The sequence below is a fragment of the Pagrus major genome, chromosome 7 (genome assembly GCF_040436345.1).
Source record: "Pagrus major chromosome 7, Pma_NU_1.0".
Taxonomy (NCBI): domain Eukaryota; kingdom Metazoa; phylum Chordata; class Actinopteri; order Spariformes; family Sparidae; genus Pagrus; species Pagrus major.
The window spans coordinates 29,825,062-29,846,618 of NC_133221.1; the positions used below are offsets into that span (position 1 = coordinate 29,825,062).

The 21,557-nt window shown below is 40.4% G+C and overlaps 1 protein-coding gene across 1 annotated transcript; it reads left to right on the top strand.

The window, feature by feature from the left end:
• Positions 1-1,023: 1,023 nt before the first annotated feature.
• On the top strand, positions 1,024-20,656 carry sdcbp2 (syndecan binding protein (syntenin) 2). The gene is made up of 9 exons (XM_073469933.1): positions 1,024-1,155; positions 5,755-5,806; positions 6,677-6,773; positions 10,908-11,008; positions 13,128-13,292; positions 15,204-15,379; positions 16,366-16,537; positions 17,501-17,592; positions 19,029-20,656. The coding sequence occupies exons 2-9, from the start codon at positions 5,756-5,758 to the stop codon at positions 19,081-19,083; spliced, it is 909 nt and encodes a 302-aa protein (XP_073326034.1). The 5' UTR covers positions 1,024-1,155; position 5,755; the 3' UTR covers positions 19,084-20,656.
• Positions 20,657-21,557: the final 901 nt, after the last annotated feature.

Below are 21,557 nucleotides of genomic sequence, written 5' to 3' on the forward strand. Positions count from 1 at the left end.
CCACAGACTGTCCAGGAGCTCACTGATGCCCTGATCCAGGTCTGAGAGGAGATCCCCCAGGATACCATCCGCTGACTCATCAGGAGCATGCCCAGATGTTGACGGGAGTGCATACAGGCAATACACAATACTGAGTCACATTATGAGTTGGATCAGCCTCTGATTTAAATTTTTAACTTTAATTTTTTTTTTTTATGAACTCATTGGGTTGATGATTTTGGTTTCCATTGACCGTTAATGCGTCATTTTGTTCTCAACAAATTATACAGTGTACATCAGTAAAGATTTTCAACTTGAATAATTAATTCATCAAGATCTGTGTGATTAAGTTGTTACCCTCATTTATTTGAGCAGTGTATATACATTGACATAGAATTGACTTTTACTTGTGCTTTTGATACTTAATTAGGCCTATAGGCTACATTTGATACCACAGAGACTTTTCCTCAAGTACTATTATTATGGGTGACTTTTGACAATTTTACCTAAGCCTAATATTTTAATGTGATATCGGCTGCTTTTTACAATACGGGCTAGGTACCATGTGCTGGGCACTTAAATCAATTAACCAATCAATCAATAAAGAAAAATAACCATTGGGAGTTGGTTGAACTTGGGGAAACAGTCCCAGTTTCTGCAGTCAGAACATTGTATCAAGTGTTCCTGTGGAAAAGCTTTGTGGTTAAATCTTTAGGGCATTGTAAAGTGTGGTCTGGGCCTACAGTTGCCCATTTTCATGCTGAGTAGAGACAAAGCTGTCACATAGATTTGGGCTGATGCATCCTACCGTTACTTGACCCCTGACAGAGTGCGACGACAGAACACACAGAGGAGCAAAACAAAGCACAAGACACAAAATGGCGTTTAGCTGAGGCAAAATTACCCCCACTAGGTTTAGGTAGGTCATGATGGTATAAACGGCTATAAAATAGTCATCATGAGTCAAGGTTCATGTGACCGATAGGGGGCGTGGCTTACGACGTCAACACTGATTGACGTGGTTAGCACGACCAGGAAGCCAGCAGTGACATCACTTTCCAGAAATCCCCTTCAGTGCCGTCTCAGCGCCGAGGAGAGAAACAGAAAAATAAAGGAGTTTGCTGCTGTCTGAGATTCCAACGTGTTTCAGCTGAATTTACAAGCAAGGCATTAAAGGTGAGCCTGTCTTTACAAAAGCGTTGTGTCGTTACCAAACCCTCCGTAGCGGGAAGTGTTACATCCAGGTTTCGTTTACCTATCAAGCTAGCGTTACGGCTAGCTCTTTGCTTCCCTGCTGTGTATATCGGAACAAAGACGGTGTGCTTAAGGATTCAGCTAAGGGCACCACTTTGTTTTCATACCTTTTCTTTTCAATATGTTCGCATTTCATCTAACTACTAATTATTAGTCTGTGTGCTTCAACTAGCTAGCAGTGAATTGGTTGGTTAATTATTAATGACTGTGCCTTGAGGCACCGTAACGTTAGCCAAGGTTGATTTGCAGCATTTCATGTCGGAACTTGATCAGTCATATTAAAGAAGACGACAGGAGTCCCCTTTTAGAAATTATTGGCGTTTTTCTCCACATTAGAACATAATGGAAATACCTAATCTATTATGATTAGGCTAACGTCTGTGAGGTCCCAACTTACCTACGTTTTATCTCTGAGACAAAAGCAGTTCGTGTGTTAAGCGTTGATACAATAGCTCATGATGCCTGTGTATAAAGTATATGTATATAATCTGTGTTTTCTGTATGAACCAAAATAATACAACATGGTCTATTTAAAGCCTACAGTGGAAAGGGTGTGGGTCAATTCAAAGCAGTACAGACGTGTTTCCTTTTACCGTTGTCACTCCTCCTCCTCCTCCTCCTCCTGCTTCCCACTCGCCCTGTCTCTTTCCCAGCCATGTCAATAGACCGGAATAAGCTGCCAAGAAGACCACATTCTTGTATATAAGCAATTCGTTCGGGCTTACTGAAGTTACCCCCTCTTTCCTTTTCAGTTTCCACCAAAGATTTCGCTTTGCTAGCTACATACTGTCATGCCGAGTAGCATTGAGGACAACAGTGATGTGAAGCCTCGCCTGAACTGCTCTCAGTTCTGCTTTTACAGGACAGCCCCTATTTCTCTTACCTGTTTGCCTGTTTATAATACAGATTTGTGAAAAAAAGAGCGTCACCCATTATTCACAGAGTTGGCGGTTCGATTCCCGGCTCCGATTGTTTTTATGTCAAAGTGTCCTTGAGCAAGACACTGAACCCCAAGTTGACCCTGAGTCTGTGACAGGGTTATTGAGAGGCAAAATCCTCCTTTTAAAGGTAGAAAAGCGCTTTATACAATTAATTGACAATTTAGGAAATGTACATTCTTTTACTTTTCAAAGAATGTCACTTGTCCATTTCAGTTGCACTGCAGTAAGGATTAGGTTATGTCATTACAGGAGCTGCCCAAACACTCATTTTTTCCAGGCTTATTCACTTATACCTCTGGCCGGCTGGTCTGAATGAGGGAGGAATATAAAGCGAGCAACCAACCACAGCTGAAAAGTAAACACTAGAAGGTATTAAAATGCCTCTCTGTGTCCTCGCACACAATGATGCACTTGTCTGTGAGGACTGAGAATAACAGACTAGAGTATTGGCTGGAGTAGCTGGAGAGTGAGATGTGGCAGTAATGTGATTGTGGTCAAAATGATTTGTTTATTTTAGGGAGTCAATGCATTTTCCCCTGACTCGTGTGAAAATGAATGTTCAAGCACATATCCTACCACTGTGTGCACATGACTGATCAGTGTAGACTCATATATCTATATGTACTCTATTTGAATAGAGTTTGTGATGGTCTTTTGGCACATTATGATCAAGAGGTAACCTCCGGGGATGAAAAATGAAGCCAACGTGGAAGTACTGAAAATTGAAATTCCTTGAATGGCCACTTGAGGCTTCCTCTCAAAGTGACTCACTCCCTGTACGAAACCCCATGTTAAAATAGCCAACTTTAGCTGGCGAGCTCCGGAGGAGACAGCTGTGGGCAGAGCCAGAAGCTGCTGGAGGAATAAACTACGGGAGTTAGGGAGATCACAGAGGTTGTCTTTTCAACTTTTTGGATTAAAAAGTGGTTTTATTTACTTCATGAAAGGTTAACAAAAAGAAACTTGGCTTCTGGTGAGTGCTCAGTGTTTTCTCACAAAGAAAAACCTGAACGCAAAAACACACACACCCACACAGCACCAGTTGTTACTTGCCATCTTGCAGCTTATTAGAGTAAGGTAGTCTGGCTGTTTTGGGCAGAAAAACCTGCAACCAAGTTTTATTTTGTCTCTTCAGAAAGCTTTGGGTGATGTCACATTGGCTCTGTCCACTATTTTTAAAGTCAATGATTATGGTATAATACCTTTTTAATTATACGTGATGGGATTATAAAATATGAAGTGAATAGTATTTGTGAATCTGTGTTTGTTACTTGACCTGTATTTGATTTTTCATAGTGCTGTCTTCTCTGTGTATCATGTCGACCTGTAGGTCACATGAATTATTTCATAATGTCATCTTTCTTACTCTGTTTCCTGTTACTTATTGAGAAACAGATGTGTCCACATGACTTGTTATTGTGACACACAGTGGTTAAAGCATATTGAAAAAAATTGTAAGAGATCATTGAAACTTCTGCCAATATTGACTGTTTTTATGTTAAAGTAAAAGGATTGGAAAGTCTAAAGTGCAGTTAGCTTGTTTTTTAAGATTTGGCATTTGGCCTTGAAGAGACCAATCTGCATTAAACACAGTTTTTCCATCATTATCCTTATTAAAGTCAGTGTTTCATCCATCAGTTGATTTGATCTGTCATGGTGTGTGGCCAGCTCAGTGTGGCCTCATGTAGCCTGTATTAAACATTAAAATAAGTTCCATGCAGTGAGGTAATGGATTTTAAAGTTCATATAACATTATTTGGAATTTGCACAAATACAGAGTACAGTCGTGTGGAAATTATTACACAGATGTTATTTAAAGAAGATAAGACCAACAAAGGGGGGGTGGGGTGCTTGAGAAGCTGCCACTACTTTCTGTTTCTTTCCAAATCACTGTACAGTGGTAAAGTGTAGACACACTAGAGAAATGTGAACATTAGTGTATATAAAGGCAAATGGAAGAATGGGTTGGATTTACAAACACAGGTGTCAGACTCAAACATACTTGTGTTTAAACCTGTTATGGTGCTACTGCGTGTCTCAGCCTGTTCTGCTGTGCGGTGGGAATAATCTCAGTCAGATGACTGATTCTGTCTGTCATTTCCTCTTCCTGCTTCAGGCTGCTATTTTGTTTATGTGCTGTGGTAATGACTTCTTCTGAGTTCAGCGAAGATCACCATTATTATCATAATGGCTTACAACATCATGGGACCCTGAGAGCCATTGACCATTGTCTGTGCTTTTTGCTCTCATGTCTATTCCCCTCCACCCATGTTTACTCATCTTTTATGTTTTGTGGCGGCTTGTACTTCACACCTATACAGTATGTACAGGCCCAAGTGTTTCCCCAACAGAAGGCTTTATCATGAAAACAGAGCCAAAGAGCAGTGGCACAATGCAGTTGAGCTTGAGAGTAGATAAATAACATAGAAATATGTTAAATGTTCCTACTTCTGACACCTTGTGCTACTTCTTACTCTCTGTCCTCCTCCTGCGTGGCACTGTCCACATGATAGTCATTCACAGTAATAAGACAAAGTCGAAGTCAACACACACACCCAGTGTGAGAAGATGATAAGATGCTGTGCCAGGGTAAAGTGACGTCACAAATTCATGACACGTATCGGAATAATTGCACCTATTATTTCCATTGTCCTTTACACATACTGACAGTATAATGTGTGCACCCGTCCATTAGCTGACATGATGAGGCATTTTTCACTGCTCTTCTATTTCTGGAGCTCTATCTTAAGGATAGATGTATTTGTCACTTAATACTCACCCAAATGCTATTGAGGAATGTAGCATTGTTGAGCTGCAAAGATTAGACGATTAATCGCTTTGTCAGTCTGAAGAAAAATTAGTAGTCAACTATTTTATAATTGTTTAATCTCTAGTCTTTGGCTCTTGGGCTTTTGGTTGGACAAAATAAGCAGTTTGAAGACATCTCTTTTGGCTCTGGGAGCATTTTTCACAAGTCTTGACATTGACAGTGACATTTTATGGACTAAACATTCACTTGTGAAAATAATCATCAGATAATGAAAACAGTCGTGTTGCCCTACAACATTGTAATGTTTATATGATATGTACTGTGAGATGACAGAAATCTGCCTAACAACATTTTCTGGAGGTTTAAGGAAATTCATTACATCATGATAATGTGGATAGTGGATTTTATTGCCCACCCCCAGTTAAACTGTAATTCTTGTTATCACAGATGGTAATCAATAAAGTAAATAAATAGTCCAGCTCTACTGGTTGATTAGGTTTTGTCTGTCCAGAAACCACTGCAGTAAACAGGATGTGGCTGAATGCTGCGCACAGCTGCACAGTTGGTTTTAGTTCTCAGGACTCTGCTCTGGCAACCCTTTCACATCACAGGGAGTGGTTTGACTTAATGTTAATAAATGAAATATAACTTAATGGATTAATGGAGTTCAAAGGTAATGGATGACAGTAAGGTAATATAAGGTTATCCCGTTGTGGTGAGGCTTGTCTGGCTCGTTTGTTATCTCATACAGATATGTCACCCCCCCTTCTCAAGGCCCTCCACTCATAGCTGTTTGTGTTTTCTCTTCAGGATGTCTCTGTATCCATCCCTCGAGGACCTTAAGGTCGACAAGGTTATCAAGGTAAGTGTGCTAGGGTGAATCGATTTTAGACAGAGACATCTATCAGGGGAGATAATTAGTTCTGCAGTCTGTAGAAGTCTGTTCCATTTTTATTTATTTATTTTATTTTATTTTTTTCATTTTTGTCTAGATTACAGAAATAACTTGTACTTGGTGATAATCTCTGCAGTGAGCACGATGTTTGCAGAAACCAAATATGACTACAACCTGTAAAGCTGAGAAATGTGGCAAATATAGCAAAATTGCAGCGAGATTAAAAATACACATGGATTACTCAAAATTGTAACATTTTTCGGTGTAAAGGGGTCAGAAGAGATATGCATAATTCCCTCTTAAAAACCTTTAACTCTAATATATCAATAAACTGAAACAATTTTGAAATTGGCTATGTCCAGTGTTGACATATCTGTCCTGGACATTATTGCAAATTAGTGCATTTTTAATAATGCCTAATTTTCATATTTAAACATACGATTTTAGAAAAAGTATAACACAAAAAATATTTGTCTTAATGTATGTAATCAACTGATACGTAATAGTTAAAAATGGTACCCTATTTACCTGTAGTGTCTCTCCTTGAATTTAATGTGATTATCATTGCTTGTATTGCTTAAACCCAGGGTACCTCCAGCACAGTTTGACTGTTATATATATATATATGTATATATATATATATATATATATATATATATATATTTTTTTTTTTAAAGGACATGTATTTCTACTGGAAAATTCATGTTTCCTACTTCAATCATTTCTCCTTTCTCTTCTCATTTGTGTTGTACATTTGACAGTTTCCTTTCATACAGTATTTACCATTCTTTGTCTAAGTACACTTCCAGTTGACTGCTGTGTCTGATTGCTTTCTAGGCCCAGGCCCAGTTTGCCCAGACAACCACCCCCATGCCAGCCATCACTGAGGGAACCTACCAGCCTCAGCTTGCCACTGCTGGGATGCCCGGATCGAGTGAGTCTCACATATAACATTGTAACTCAACGAAGGGATTAAATACTACTCTAAAAACTTTCAAAGTACTGCACTTTCTACACTCAGGAAAAATAACCTTCTTTCTCTAAGTTGTAACAGACAGACTTTCACTGGTAGCTAGATTCTGTTTTTCCTTGTTTCTTATGCTGGATATGTGTTGGTGTCTCTATGTGGGGGGTCTGTGCTTCTGAGCCTGTGCTGTTCTTTGGAGGAGAACAGTTCTGTAGTATTAGGAAAGGATAAAGAAGGGTGGAGTGAGAGGACTGGGATGGGAGGAGTAGATATGCGGTCTTTGGACAATAACGGGAGTAAATGGGCCCCCTACACTGGCTATGATTTCTCTCTGTTTCCATCAGTGTCTCATTGTATTTCTGCTCGGGGGTTTAAGTTTTTCAGCGTTTTTGTGAAAGTAGACATGAACTGTGCAGTAAGCCAGGGAGAGAAAGGAGGCATCCACAAAAGATTAAACGTGGGTAAACGGTGAGATCACAGAACACAACTTTTCTGCTGATTTTCACTCACTTCTCCCCCTTTCTCCCATTCTCCCACTCACTCAGTTTCTCTTTTCTCTGTTTAGATGCAAAGTCCTGTGGGCTTTTGGTCTTTTGTTTTTACCTCAGCAGAGCTAGCTATGAGTCACCATGGAGACTGGCTCTGGCAGTTGTGCTGGGACAGGGCATGATGGGAGAAAAGGAGAGGAGGAGGAGTGGATTTGAAAAGGACAGTGGGAGGGAGGAGGGAGAGACCCATGGGTGTGAGGGTGAACTGGAGGAGAAATGGGAGGCGTTTGGAGTAGAGAAACAGAGGGAGGTAAGAGGAGATGGCCTGATTGACATCAACACTGGATTAAAGGCCAGCCAAATACAAAAATAATTTAAAAGGTGATTTGGTTCTGCCTTACCTTAAAGCTTCAATTAGACACTTTTGCACTTTATGGCAAGATTCAGAGTCAGCCAGTGGACATTCTCAGGAGACATGAATCCAGATCTGCATTTACTGCCAAATTTGGGCAATAGGGATTTGAGTTAAAGGGCTGTTTTTAAAGATGGACTTTTGAGAAGAATGACCCAGGCGAGGGTAAATTGCAAGAACAATGAATAGTATTAAATTGAATAAAAGAGCAGAGTTTCTCCCCAACCAACAAGATTTTTTTCTTTTTTTCGGATTTGCGTATGTGGTTAGATACCAGATGCAAGGTGTGTGTGAGATGTTTCAATGAAAGAGAAGGCGATAAAACAGGAGATCACCAAAACATAAATGAGGAAAAAATAGAGGGCAACTGTTAAGATGAGGCGTTCTCAGTTTTCTGAAATAATGAAAGGCATTGAGTGTTTTTATTAAGATTGTAGTGTGGGAGGACAGGATGAGTCATGACCTGCATCTTTATAAAGCTATATTTACTTTTTCTGTGTTTATCTACTTATCATGTTTGGCCAACAACCTGAGCAGTCACCTGTAACTGTACAGTGGCTGATCTCTGTGTGCTTGGGTGGAGTGTGTATGTGGTTGGAGTGACTTACTCAAACCATGTTGACTTTAGGCTTGTCGCCACCTGATATCATCATTGCAGAGTCATTGTTGTTGAAACAAAGAACATCACTGAATAATATATCGATTCAAGCTTGATTTAAGTTTCCTGAATGAAATTTCTGTTTGAACTTCCGTAAGCCACACACACAAACAAACAACAAAAACTATACAGACTAATTCATAAATAATGATAAAGTCAGATTAATAAACTGTTCATAGTGGAGTGTTGAGGAAGCAGTACACTTCAATGGTATTTCATTTATGCCACGCGTCATCATTTAATACACTTAATAAATGAATTAACATTATCAACAGAGTGTGAAGAAACAAGTCTAAACAAAATTAACTCACAAAATGTCAAGAAAGGAGATATTTACACCTACTTTGACCGAGTGAGATGTGAAAATATTCTGGCTCTATGCGCCTTTTACGCCCTCTGATGATACTCTCTCTGTCCTGTGCCCCTTCACGCCTCTCTTGTACCCGACTGCCATGTCTTCTTGTCCCTGGAGTCATAGTCCTGTTCAGAGCAGCTGTAACACCTCCATACTGTATCCTGTCTTTAAACAAACCTCTGTCAGTCCCAGGCGCTGTGTTTAGTCCCAGTCTGGTGTCCAGCTGTGTTCACTGGGATGCAGCTGAGCCCAGTTGCCTGCGGGGACTCCCCCCGTGGTACAAGGTCACGACCCAGACAGTCTCCAGTCAGCTGATAAGGCCACCTAGCTTCACGGCTAACTGAACTACTTGCTGACAGCAGCCAGTCACTGCAGCCAAAGATAGCCACAGCAAAGAGTATAGTTAGCAGCAGTTAGCGGTTATGCTGCCCCCTTTAGTTTTGGAGCTACCTTCGAAATGCTATATTTCTTACAAATGACACCTTTAATGTTTGTAAGACTGTCAGAAGAAGGTTTTTCATTTGCTTTCAGTTATACCAGTATATTTATGTGAACTATTGTAAAATGCAGGTGCAGGTTGGCACCAAGGATCAGATATCAACCTTCACAATGTGGCACACTCCCACCACCTCTGGTATAGACAGGAAGTTAAAAGACAAAATAAAGCAGAGGGGCGCTTCCTGTTTGCTGGTGGAAAATAGTGCAATTCTCAAACACAGGACTCTTTGGCCTTTGCCCAGCTGCCATTCTTCTTGGCACTGACATATATGAAGGTTCCCACATACTTTCCAAGCACATAACAGTGTAAATGGCTAGCAAACTATAAATAACAGGCTAGCATGCATATTCATGTATGCCACTTTGAAGCCACAGGCTGCCTGAGATTATGCTTATTTTCCTACTTTTCACTAACTGCCTTACATGTCCTTTCTTTTACCACTGCCAGGATAAATGCAGTAATCCTGGCTCTGCTGCAAAGGCAATGACAGGCTGTTATTGCCAGAAAAGTGATGCAGTAATGCAGGCAGACAGGAAGAGGGACAGACAGGTACACATTGTCAAACAGGAATGTAGAAGAAGACGACAGAGCAGAGAAACAGTGAAATAGGAGGCCGAAGCATCAGTATTGGGCAGGTTTCACCTTGTTGACTGTTATCGGCCTATATGCAAATAAGGCAATCACATGATGGCAGTGGCCGATGTTTATCTGTTATGTCACATCAATTTTGTGCTGGCACATTCATGAGCTATCGGCTTGTGACATCCCTGCCATCACCTTGTAAGGCTTTGTAAGTACTGAAAAATTCCTCTCATTGAGCAGGTAGTTGTCTAGCATGCTAAAAGGCATTTGAAGGAGTCGCTTTTCAAAAAAAGGTTCATTTCCTGTGAAAGAAGGTTATATTAAAGGTTGTTTCATAACCTAATTGGCCAAATTACTATTTTAAACATTGGCATTGGCCCAGAATTTCAGAACTGGTGCATCCCTAATCCTAACCCTGTCTTGCATATGTGATAGGGTGTAAGGATTCAAAGGAGAGGCACAGTTAATAAATGGGGATGAAAGTATTCCCCAGATTTTGGTTTTTGCTGAGGAAAAGATAAGAAGCTGCTACCTGACCAGCTGAGTGCCTCATGACTCGTACACTAGAAGGCGTCAACACTTTGTATGTACATTTATATGTCTTTAAGATGGATACAACAGTAAGACAAATGGGGGTGGACACACACAGACTGTAGCTAACACTCAGAGATAATAGTGGCCTTTCCGTCATAGCAGGGAATTGAATGCAGATTCCAGGAAAGTGTTAGTGCACTGCGACACTGAGTGCTCATTATTAGTATTCTTTCAATGAACGGCTCAATTTAGCTCAAGCATGACCTGACTGTGATGGATGGCATGAATAAAATATAAGGAAGGAAAGGACTCGGCTGAAAAGCTTACCTAGGTGCAGCTAATATAACAATGTTATATAACTATGTTTGCACACCTCTGAGTTCAAATTCCAAACATTACAAAATGTACACTCAGATGGACTAAATGTCCTGTCTTCAGTGCTGCAGTTTAATGGAAATGCTAATAGAAACCCATACCTCTAGTTCCTGAGCAGGAAGTAGAGGTATTGGTAGACATTTATACAGTGTGTATGTACTCAGTCATTTACTCAGTCTCCTCTCTCTGTTCTCCCAGGCTTGTACCCAAACCTGGAGGAGCTGGGAGACTACATGGGTTTGGCCCTCAACAGTGATGAAGTCCAGAGGAACCTGGCCCTGGTGCCTGTGGCTGACAATGTAAGTGTGTCTGTGTCTGTCCGTCTGTCTGTCTGTGTCTTAGGGATGTGTGTCAATGCATGTAAACATGTAACAGTGTAGTTTCATATCGGCCCATATCGATAATTACTGTTCATTTTTAATGTCCTGTCCTGTCCTTTTTTTTTTTTTTTTTTAAAGACCAGGAAAAAGGTTGAATTTAACCTTTATATTTTGAATTTAACCACTTTGACAAGGCACACAGGTTATAATTATGTTAACACAACAATGAAAAACATGCAAATAAATAAAAATACTGCCATACAAGCATGTTGACCTTCCTTTTCCTATTCACAATTTCCTCTCCGTCAGCACTCATTTTCTCACTCTGGTGGTAATGTGCTTGAGTTTTTCCTCATGTTTGGTTTGTAAATCATTCAGCCAGCGGTGGAGCTGGTGCAGGGGATTGTAAGCCGTACTTTCCTCGGTGGTCACACCGACCACTTTTGGCTGTCGCAGCTGCAGTGTGTCTTTGGGTGTGTAGGTAGAGCAAACAGGCCGGGTGGCAGAGCAGTGGCAGGCAGAGCTGATACATATTGCTATTGTTTTATCGCCCAGGCCTGGATGCATTATGAAAAGAGCACTCAGCTGATTTAGCATTGCACTCATGATGGACAGTTTAAAAAGAAAGCTAAAGGCTTCCATGTCAATACCCTCCTCTTACATGACCCACAATGCAACCCAACTGCCAACAGTTCAGTTGGATATTCAGGTATGTTATGCTTGTAGCGGCCAATGTAGCTTTGAGCCTCTAGTCTGCAGCAGATGAGGAGCAGCTACAGAGGTCTGGTGATCTTGCCTTTTTCTAACCCCCAGATTAAATTTATTTTCAAACTTGTAGTCTTCAGCCCAAACAGACGCTGACTCAAGTAACATCACTTGAGGACATTTATGGGTTATTCCATGCCAACTCAACTTGGCCCTCTCAGTTCATGTCATTTATTTTCTTGAAATAATTCATGTTAAAACTTGGGACGTCATGAAAAGCATAAAAAAACTGGCTATTTTACAAAAGTTATGAAATGAATTGGGAGTAATATAACATCTTTTAATTTTTTTTTCATATACACGCAATGAATATTATCACTTCAGGATAATTAAAGTAATCCTACTTGGGAAAATATACGGTCAACATATGTTAAAAAGTGGGTTTTTTAGTTAGTTAGTTAGTTTTTACTTAGAATACACATGGAGAGAATCACAAAAATGATGAAATATAGCTCTGAGGGCAAAACTTAAAAAATCACAACTGAAAAAGTATTTGGAGTACAGATCCCAAGTTCAGATTGCAAGATCCCCTGAATTTAATAGTTTAAACATGATTTTTTTTCTCCAAGTAAATCCATGACATGAACTGGGAAGAGTTGTGCTTCTGGTTGACTTGGCGTGGAACGACCCTTATCAGACCTCACACAGCACACAGACTTAAATGTCTAAAATGAAATATTCCCTTTGATATTTTTATTATATTTTTAAAAAAAATTGTTGTTTATAAACTGGACCAAAAAAAACGAGTCATTAGAGATGACATCTTAAGTTTCAGGTCACATTAAAGCCTCTCACATTAGACCAACAGCTGTGATTTTTAGTAGGCATATCAGAGCGCTACAGTTTTCTGTTCCTGGAGATCCACATTACTGAGTGACTCACCACAGGCCTGGAGCAGTGTGTCTGTGTAGGAGGGTGTGAGCTCTTCACTACCCTCCAATTGCGTGTTTGTGTGTATGTGTGGATCCTGCAGATGTCAAGGCTCTCACAGCACCCTAGTTTGTCAGTTGGCATTTAACCATCTGTGTTCTCTGCCATTTGCTTCACCTCTACTGTTATTCTTCTAATGTTTTTTGATTCCATCCTTGTTGGTGCAGAACATATTAATGATTATTGAAGATTTCAAAAGCTGTGCCTAAAGCATTCCTGATCTCATTCACTGGTGGAGGAGATGAAATTGAATCCACCCCCATACCTCTATTTGATGTAGCATTCCTTTTTATCTCCAGCTGAATGTAACATGCCTCTTTAATCCTTCCCCTCTTGTTCTTTCTTAACCTGCCTTTTCATTTTCTCACCTCCCTTGCTGTCTGCCCTCCTTCCCCCTCCTCAGCAAGTGGCACTGCCTACCAGCTCAGGTGTCGGGGCAATGGTGCGGCCCGTCACGGGGGCAGACGTCGGCATCAGGAGGGCAGAGATCCGCCCAGGGCTGCGGGAGATTATCCTCTGTAAGGACCAGGACGGGAAGGTGGGACTCCGGCTCAGGGCCATCGACAACGTGAGTCAGCATCACAAACTCTTTACACTGTTCTCACATTAATTATTCAACCCAGGTCTACTGTGATCAACACCCCCAGTTACACTGGTTACTTGGGAAATCCACACCCCAGCTCCTCTGCTCTTCCCCACAAGATCAGGGTTGAGATCTGGGTCAAACTCACTGACTGTAAAAACAGTGGACAGAGCCACTGTGACCTCACCCATAGGTTCCTGAAGAGGAGTAGGATTATTGGTGTTTGTTTGAGTTATTCGCATGAGTTTAAACGTGTTATTTCACCACAAGCAGCCAGAAACCTACTAGGGTATGTGTGTCTGTGTTTGTGTTTAGTTTAACATTAGTTTCTGTTCTTTCTGTTATCCTGTCTTGTCTTTTCTTTTTACCATCTCCTCTCTGTACGTTCATGAAGTAAACATTACATTTAAGAAGTCAATTAAGAAGGAATTACAGTACATTACAGTAGATTTTGGCAGCCCCATGGCTTGTTGCTGAAGAGAGGATGAGAAGTGAGAGTGAAGATAATCCACGTTTTAATCCAAAAGTTTAAATAAACAACCCTGTGCTTTCCTCGACTCGGGATGTTTTGAATTAGCTGAGGTGAAGCCCAGCAGACAGCTTGCAGCCTGCTGTCAGTTGAAATGGCCACGCCCTTAATTATATAAGTTAGTTATATAAAAATCCAGCCCCCACACAGTTGTCATGAGCAGGGAAATGATCTATAGAGACCAAAACCGTTCTTTGCACCAGGCTATAAACATGTTTACAGGTTGCTGCTTGATCAAACTGTGCTTCACCTGGTGTTAACATTCAATGTTTAACCATTTTTCTCAGTATCAGGTGATCCAACATGTTGATCACCAGCAGTTTCACCAAAACTAATGAACTAATTAGTTTTACAAAATACAAAAAGTTTGACAGGTGAAACAGTTATTATTCAACATTCATTTTCTTGACGTTTCACAGTTAAAATATATTTATGATTAAACACTTGGAGGAAGTGCTGTGTTGGTATGAATGATCACACAAGGATGAGTTTATTTTTTTTTTACACACCGAAACCAGTGTAAATCTGATGATGTTAACTAGAATAATCTAATAAAAAGATATACGACTACTGGCCACAGTGCTGAGTAGTATAGAGCTGTTTAACACACACACGCCCACTTCTGATAATGTTACAACCTGAGAGTAAAATGATCGAAGACGCACAACAGACCTGTTTTTATAGTCATGTTGATATTCCTGGGACACATTAGCTATAATTAAGGTAACTTGCTAAGGTTAGTGACTAAAGCATGGGCTGGATGGTGTTTATTGTCAGTACTAAGAGCAAAGAGCCATGGTTCTGCCGTACAGAATACAGCCAAAAGTTTGTGTTTAGTCTTTTTCTGTCCTCAGGCAGCTTGTGAGTGCTAATAGGCTCTTGGACATAGTTAATTATTCAGTTTGTTCTCAGCTGCATTAATACAGGGGGCAGCCTTTGGAATGACTGAAGTAGGTTGAGGAAAAATAGAAGTTTCAGTGTATTAACAGTGGAGAGATGGCACAGCACAGTGACTTAACAGGGGACTGAATTCTCAGAATTAAGGACATCATTCCAATCAAATAATTTCATTAATGCATGGACATCTAGTAAAACAGTGTAACTAATTCTTTTTAAAGGGTTATTTAAATACAAGCCTTCTGCTTGTTCTGTTTGGTTAAATACTTCAAATATCTAGTAAGAGCTATTCTAATGTCTTCTCTCTCTTTTATGAACATTTGAGGTCCTCTTTTCTCTTTCTGTCCTTGCCTCCTTCCTCTTGAGCTGCTCCTTTGTTTTCTCCCCACTCCCAGCATCTGTCTTCTTCTCTTCCTCCATTCCTTGGACTCATTTTGAATGTTGTATCCGTTTCCTCTTTCATCTCTCAGGGAGTGTTTGTCCAGCTGGTGCAGGCTAACTCCCCTGCGGCCCTGGCCGGCCTGCGTTTTGGGGACCAGGTCCTTCAGATCAACGGGCAGAACTGTGCTGGCTGGAGCGTAGACAAGTCCCACAAGGCCCTGAAGGCTGCGGCCGAGACCCGCATTGAGCTTGTGGTCAGGGACAGGTGAGGAGTTTTTAGTACACAGGAGTAGGACAAAATGTCCTTGTTTCCTATGCTTCATTTCCTTCCAAGAAGTTATAATGTTAGGTAACATTATGGGCAGAGACAAAGTGCAAGCTACAGCTTATTAGTGCGGGACAGGCAGCTCAGTAAACTTTTGAAGAAGATACTGTATGTAGACTATCTGCCAGTGACTCTTCTATCTGCATCTTTAGAGTCATAGGTCAAATAACTGGTCATGATTTTAAAGCCATGAAAAATGACTCACAGACTACATATTTAATAAGCACACAACTGCTGTTCTACTTAGAATGTATTTGGTTGGACAGTCAAAAAAAGTTGGAGCTGTTTTTCTCAGTGTCAGTGTTAGAATAGTTACTGTGGTTCTATCTGCAACATGATGTGGAGCATCTTTGGTTTAACACTGCTCCGTAAACTACTCATCATCCATGTGTCTAATGTACAAATAGCTTTACTGTGTATGTTCTTATCTTGACTTTTATATGAAAATCTAATTGTCAGAATTTTATACATCTCTTTCGAACTTACAGCAGTAACAGCATCTTAATTTCAAAGGAAATGGTTGGTTAATTACTGGACCTTCCCAGCTTTGAGTTACTGGAAAAAAGATAACTGGGTGCTCATGACTCCCATATAAGCGTGGGCTTCACCAATCTGCATTCAAACTTGGCGTCTAAGTTCGTATATAATCACGTATCTTGGTATTTAACAGGTTTTCTGCCTGTCATGTTTCCTAAATAGTTTCACAGCATTTCATTACAAGCTGAAATATTTGGCGCCCTCTGTTGGCTGTTCCATCATGTGCACTCTGCTCAGCTCTCCTTGTAGTTTTGTTTTTATCAACATTATCAAACAGTTTCATGTCACCTCGTATTCTCTCATTTGTTTCTGAGTTTGTTTTACATGCATACTGGCACATTGTAGTTTTCTATACCAGTGGATTCTTAATCCTTTCTGTGTGTCTCCAGGCCATTTCAGCGCACGATCACCATGCACAAAGACAGCTCAGGCCATGTGGGCTTCATCTACAAGTCTGGTAAAATCACCTCACTGGTCAAGGACGGCTCTGCTGCCCGCAACGGCTTGTTGACTGAACATTACATCTGTGAAATCAACGGACAAAACATTATCGGACTCAAGGTCAGATACTTGTTCCTCCATACGCGTCTTACATGAAGTAGTTAGGTCATTGATGTATATGACCTGTTCACTGTTTACTTTAGTGGTCATTAACATAGGAAATAAGGCAAGATGTACTTCATGGAAAACTAAAACATTTGAATAAATACAAAACATCCGTGATGCTTATGAAATGTGTGGCATCTAATTTGAATTTTGCACTGGGATGTCTGCTTACACCCTGGCAGTGTGTAGTGTCATGCGGGAAAGTGCAGTATTTTTAAGTAAGTGCAGCATTCACCAGCTCCAGCTCTGTACAGATGTGAAGTGAAAAGGTGTTTAGCTCCTGTCAGTAATGTAGCTGCAATTTGCTTTTAGTCCAGTGTTTTCCTTGGTACGTGTGTAGTTTCATCCTGCCCTGTGATGAGAACTTTGAATTAGTCTTAGGCCTAAATGTTAAAGGGACACCTCACAGTCAAACACGTATTTTTCTTCTTACCTATGGTGCTATTTATCCGTTTTGGTGTGAAATGCAGAGATATGGGGATATCTGACGTAGAGATGTCTCGTCCATGAGTAGATGCAGGTGGGTGTAGTTTTGTAGAAACAAAATAATACCTACATGAAACTGCTCACAATACGGTCTGTGGATTATCTTGAGTAACCAGGTCATGTTTTCTGGAAAGAGACATTGCTGTTGAGTTTTTCAGCTCACTTTGAGCTCCACAACCCGAGTTCCATTTACATTATATTTGAAAGAAGACAGACTTTTCTACGGCAGATCTCTCCAAAACTCTGCGACTCGCATCAGAACAATCTAGATGGATAAATGGCACAACTGGTAAAAGGAAAATATGTATTTCTGATTTTGGGGTGAAATGTCCCTTTATGTTTTGGTTTGCTAGCTCTTTAAACCTAATATTTGATGGCATTTCATTAATCAAACAAGGTCCTCACATGTCACTGTTTGTGTGAAAATTTCAGGATTCTCAGATCAAGGACATTCTGACCACCTCTCCAACCGCCATGACCATCACCATCATGCCAAAGTTCATCTATGAACACATGATTAAGAGGTAGGACTTCAACATTTTAGTTAACCTTGTGACATAATCACATAAGATGAGCTGATGGCACTGTAACTACACATACAGTACATTATAGTGCTGTGTGTGCCTGCTGTCAGTCAACAGAATTTCATTTTCCATGTGGCTCAATGTAGCGCTGATGATACAGGACGACATCACCAGAACTGTCCTATCAATGAGTTTCCCGTCAGTTCATATGACTTAATGTTTAATCTAATAATTTTCTCGTTATGATTATATAGCTCAAATTTTAAATTATCCTAAATAGAAAACAATGTTCTCTTTCATAAATGCTAGGTCATCAAACATCACAATATTTTTGACCAAATACCTCGATATCAATACTGCGACAATATTGTCAGGATGACTTTTGGTACTTTCAAAAATATTAACTAGAGATGCACCAATTGCAATTTTCACTGATTACAATTTCCTTTTTTTAAAAAATCGATTCTGATTATTATTATTTTTATCTAAGAACTATAATTGAAAGCATACGCAAACATTTTTGTAACTTTTCTTTTAATGGGAAAAATCTATTGTATGTTTATAATAAAACACTCATTATTAAAGGAGCACTGTGTAGTTTTGGAAAAGAAATTCAAACTCAGAATTTTTATATTTACTATATTAATGAGGTAATAATACGAACTTAGAAAAGTTCACTATTTCCATAAGTGAATAAACAAATTGTTCTCAGAGGAAAAAAAGGTCCCAGAACACTGTTTGAAGCTTATTTTAAGTATGTTATCCTCAAAGTAGAGGAGTAATTCCTCACCCTTAGCTGCAGTGTTTTACTTTGCCAAAAAAAAAAAAACCGGTGCGAGGGATCTATCTAACGTCCTTCTCTCTGCTCCGCTCTGTGTTTGAGTGGACTCTGCAAGTGCTGGGAAAAACAACGACAGGCAACAGAGAACAAGAGAGAAAGCTTTTAGAAAGAGCAACTGTAAATGACTCTCACGCTAAGCTAAATTGAAACGAGTGCACATTAATTAGGTGAGCAACATAAAACATTTAGTTTCCTGTACTTCAGGCCGGCGAGCTGCATGTGTGTAAATTTGACAGGCACAGAATGGGACATATCTGACACTGATCGGTCAGACACCGTCACGGCCGATCATGCTGAAGACTGGCCGATTCCGGGCTCTGGCTTGTCGATTGATGCAACTACATTTACAGTGAACTGAAGTGCTGCTGCCAGTCACCAGAATTTCACTTCCACACATGGATCCATTGGTTCATTAGTATTAAGTCAGTGTGAATAGGAAGACAGGAAGTTAAAGGCAACAGTATATCATTTTATTTCATGGTCCAGACTGACGGGTGTGAAAGCGACCTTGGATGAACCCAGTGAGAAAATAGATTTTTCATGACTCTGACTCACTGACATGCTCATGGATGTGGTATTTTATTTATTTTTCCAGGATGTCCACCGGCCTTCTGCGGTCAGCCATGGATCACTCTGTCCCAGAGGTGTGAAGATCAGGAGGAGGAGTGAAAACTGTCAGGATGTCTTCATTATACAGATCTGTCCCTCTCTCTCTCTCTCTCTCTCTGTCTCTCTCTCTTCATACCAAACCTCCTCCTGCGTCACAATCATCATTGGCGCCATTTCTCACCCTAACATAATCTTAAAATGCCTTCTTTCTACTCTTCAGTTGTTCAGTACATTCTTTACCTTTTCTACATTTTCTTCTTCTCTGACGACTTGTCTATGATTTTTTTATATGTTAACCTCGTAGTCTAAGTATTACATGTTTATTTTCCTGTTTTGTATTTGGACAGTACAAAATGTTTTTTTAAAGCCATGCACACTATCATGAGTCCAGAGCTTCCTCCTCATTGTGGAGATGAATCATTGGCACGTGACGTTTCATCTTGTCAAAATGCTGTAAAAGCCACCCGTCAGTCATCAGAGCCCTTCCATGTAGATTACAGCTGTGCTCCCAGTCCCTGCACTTGGCCCCTGATATGTGTATGTTAATAATTTGAGTTGAATTAACATCTGGGGCCTCATGTTAAAACACTTGCTGACTTAATTCTAGATTCCAGTGTACAGTCATTTTTACTTGGCCAGTAAAGCTAATAGGTTTTAGCAAAAGAGTTGATTTTAGTTGATGCCATATTTAGGTGAAAATGAGATCATGTTTTCTTTTTGTGGATCACCCACACTAATGGTCCCTGGGGTCCAACATAAAAGTGAGTTACCACATTTCATGTCGCTGTGGGCAAAAGTCATGATGAGACTCTCATGTGTTGAATTTGTAGGTACTTGGGAACACTGTGTGCACACTCCAGGGGAAAGTGTAGGGAAAGGGGCAGCAGTAGGTGTTTGTTGTCCTATGCAGCTGGGACTTAGCCTGTCCACGAACACTGTAAGAGCTATGAGGCACAAGGAAGTAAGATCACAGTGCTGTATGTGATTGGCGTTCAGTTGAAGAGTGTTTGTTGGATATGGTCTCGTGTTTAAAAAACAAATATTCGAGGGTATTTGTTTGGACAGGGTCTGTGCTGGGCAGACCCACTAAGTGCACTTTCCACTACCTTTTAAAGAGGTTGTCTTTCCTGTATCCATTTCAGCAGTGAAGTTCAACAGTTGTGCTTTTTTTTAATTATTGTGTTTGTGGTGCCTCATGTTAATGAGAGAACTCATGAAAACAGACTTGTATGATAAGAAACTGCTTAAATTTGATGCTGACGATCATCCGCTCAAATTGAAGGCATTCCCATTCCACATTCTGGGTTCAGCCAATGAACTCGCTCTCCTCTGCTAAGTGTTGTTACAGGACGTCCCTCTGTAATATTCCTTCCTTGACTGAAGAACACAGTGAGAATGAGCAGTGCTCTCAGTTGTGAATTTCTACTTGTTATATAAAGTTGCTCCTTTTAATGCTGTTCATGTTTGGATGCATGTATTCCTTTAATTTTCTAGGTATGCAATCTGATAAACATCACTGTCATTCTGTAAGAAAATGCTAGAAAAAATCTAAAAGTTTATATACGAATGTAACCAAGATAATATTGTAAAACAAATAAACAGTCTTTCTGTTCACATCAGCTTGGTGGTGTTTTCTTCTTTTCACACTAATACACAGTATATTATACCATGGTCTGGATGAATACTTGATCCTGATTGGCTGCAGGGTGTCACTTAATTCCTGATGGACAGCAGAGGTACCTTTAATTCATAGGTGAGTAGTTCCATAGGTGTCAGTATATCAAGAATTAACTGACACCCTGCAGCCCATCAGGTCTCCTTCAGTGCATTGTCCTCTGAACACCACAGGATGGCACCTGTAACACACAAGCTCCAACATGTAGCCTTCACTGTCCTATGAACATACTGCTATGACTTATAATGAATCCCACTGCTGTTCTTCTAAGCCCTGCCTTATTCTGCCTCTTATTGGTTAGTGCTCATTGCTTTCGCCCTACCCTGACTCTGATTGGCTTCCCCGATATACTCGACCTAACCCTAACCGGTCTCACTTCTCATGCCTACAACTAACAGACCCAACCAACAAAGGCCACCACTCAGAGGCAGAGGAGGGCGGGCCTTAGCAGGAAGAACCGCAGTGCGATCCTTCAGCTCAGTACTTCAGGCTGCTGCCAACAGTTCCCGTGGACTATCATTTGTGAAAATCTTGATATTGATTTGAAGATAATGACATGGCAGGCTACCTAGGCTCGCTGTTAAACACACCGTCAGATTATCTTTACTGTTTGTCGACCATACGCAATGTTATTGACTTTGATCGTGCTAGCAAAACGTTAGCTTTCTGGCTAATCGCTGAGTTTAGTGGACTAACTTATCTCCCGTTGGCAAGTCATATCTAGGGTTTTGTCTATTTACTGGAGAAATGAACAACGTCTCCATTGCATCAGAACCTTATTGGATGGTAATGAGCGTACCAGCTATTGGTCAAACCCTCGGGCGTTGCCAGGGAAACCTG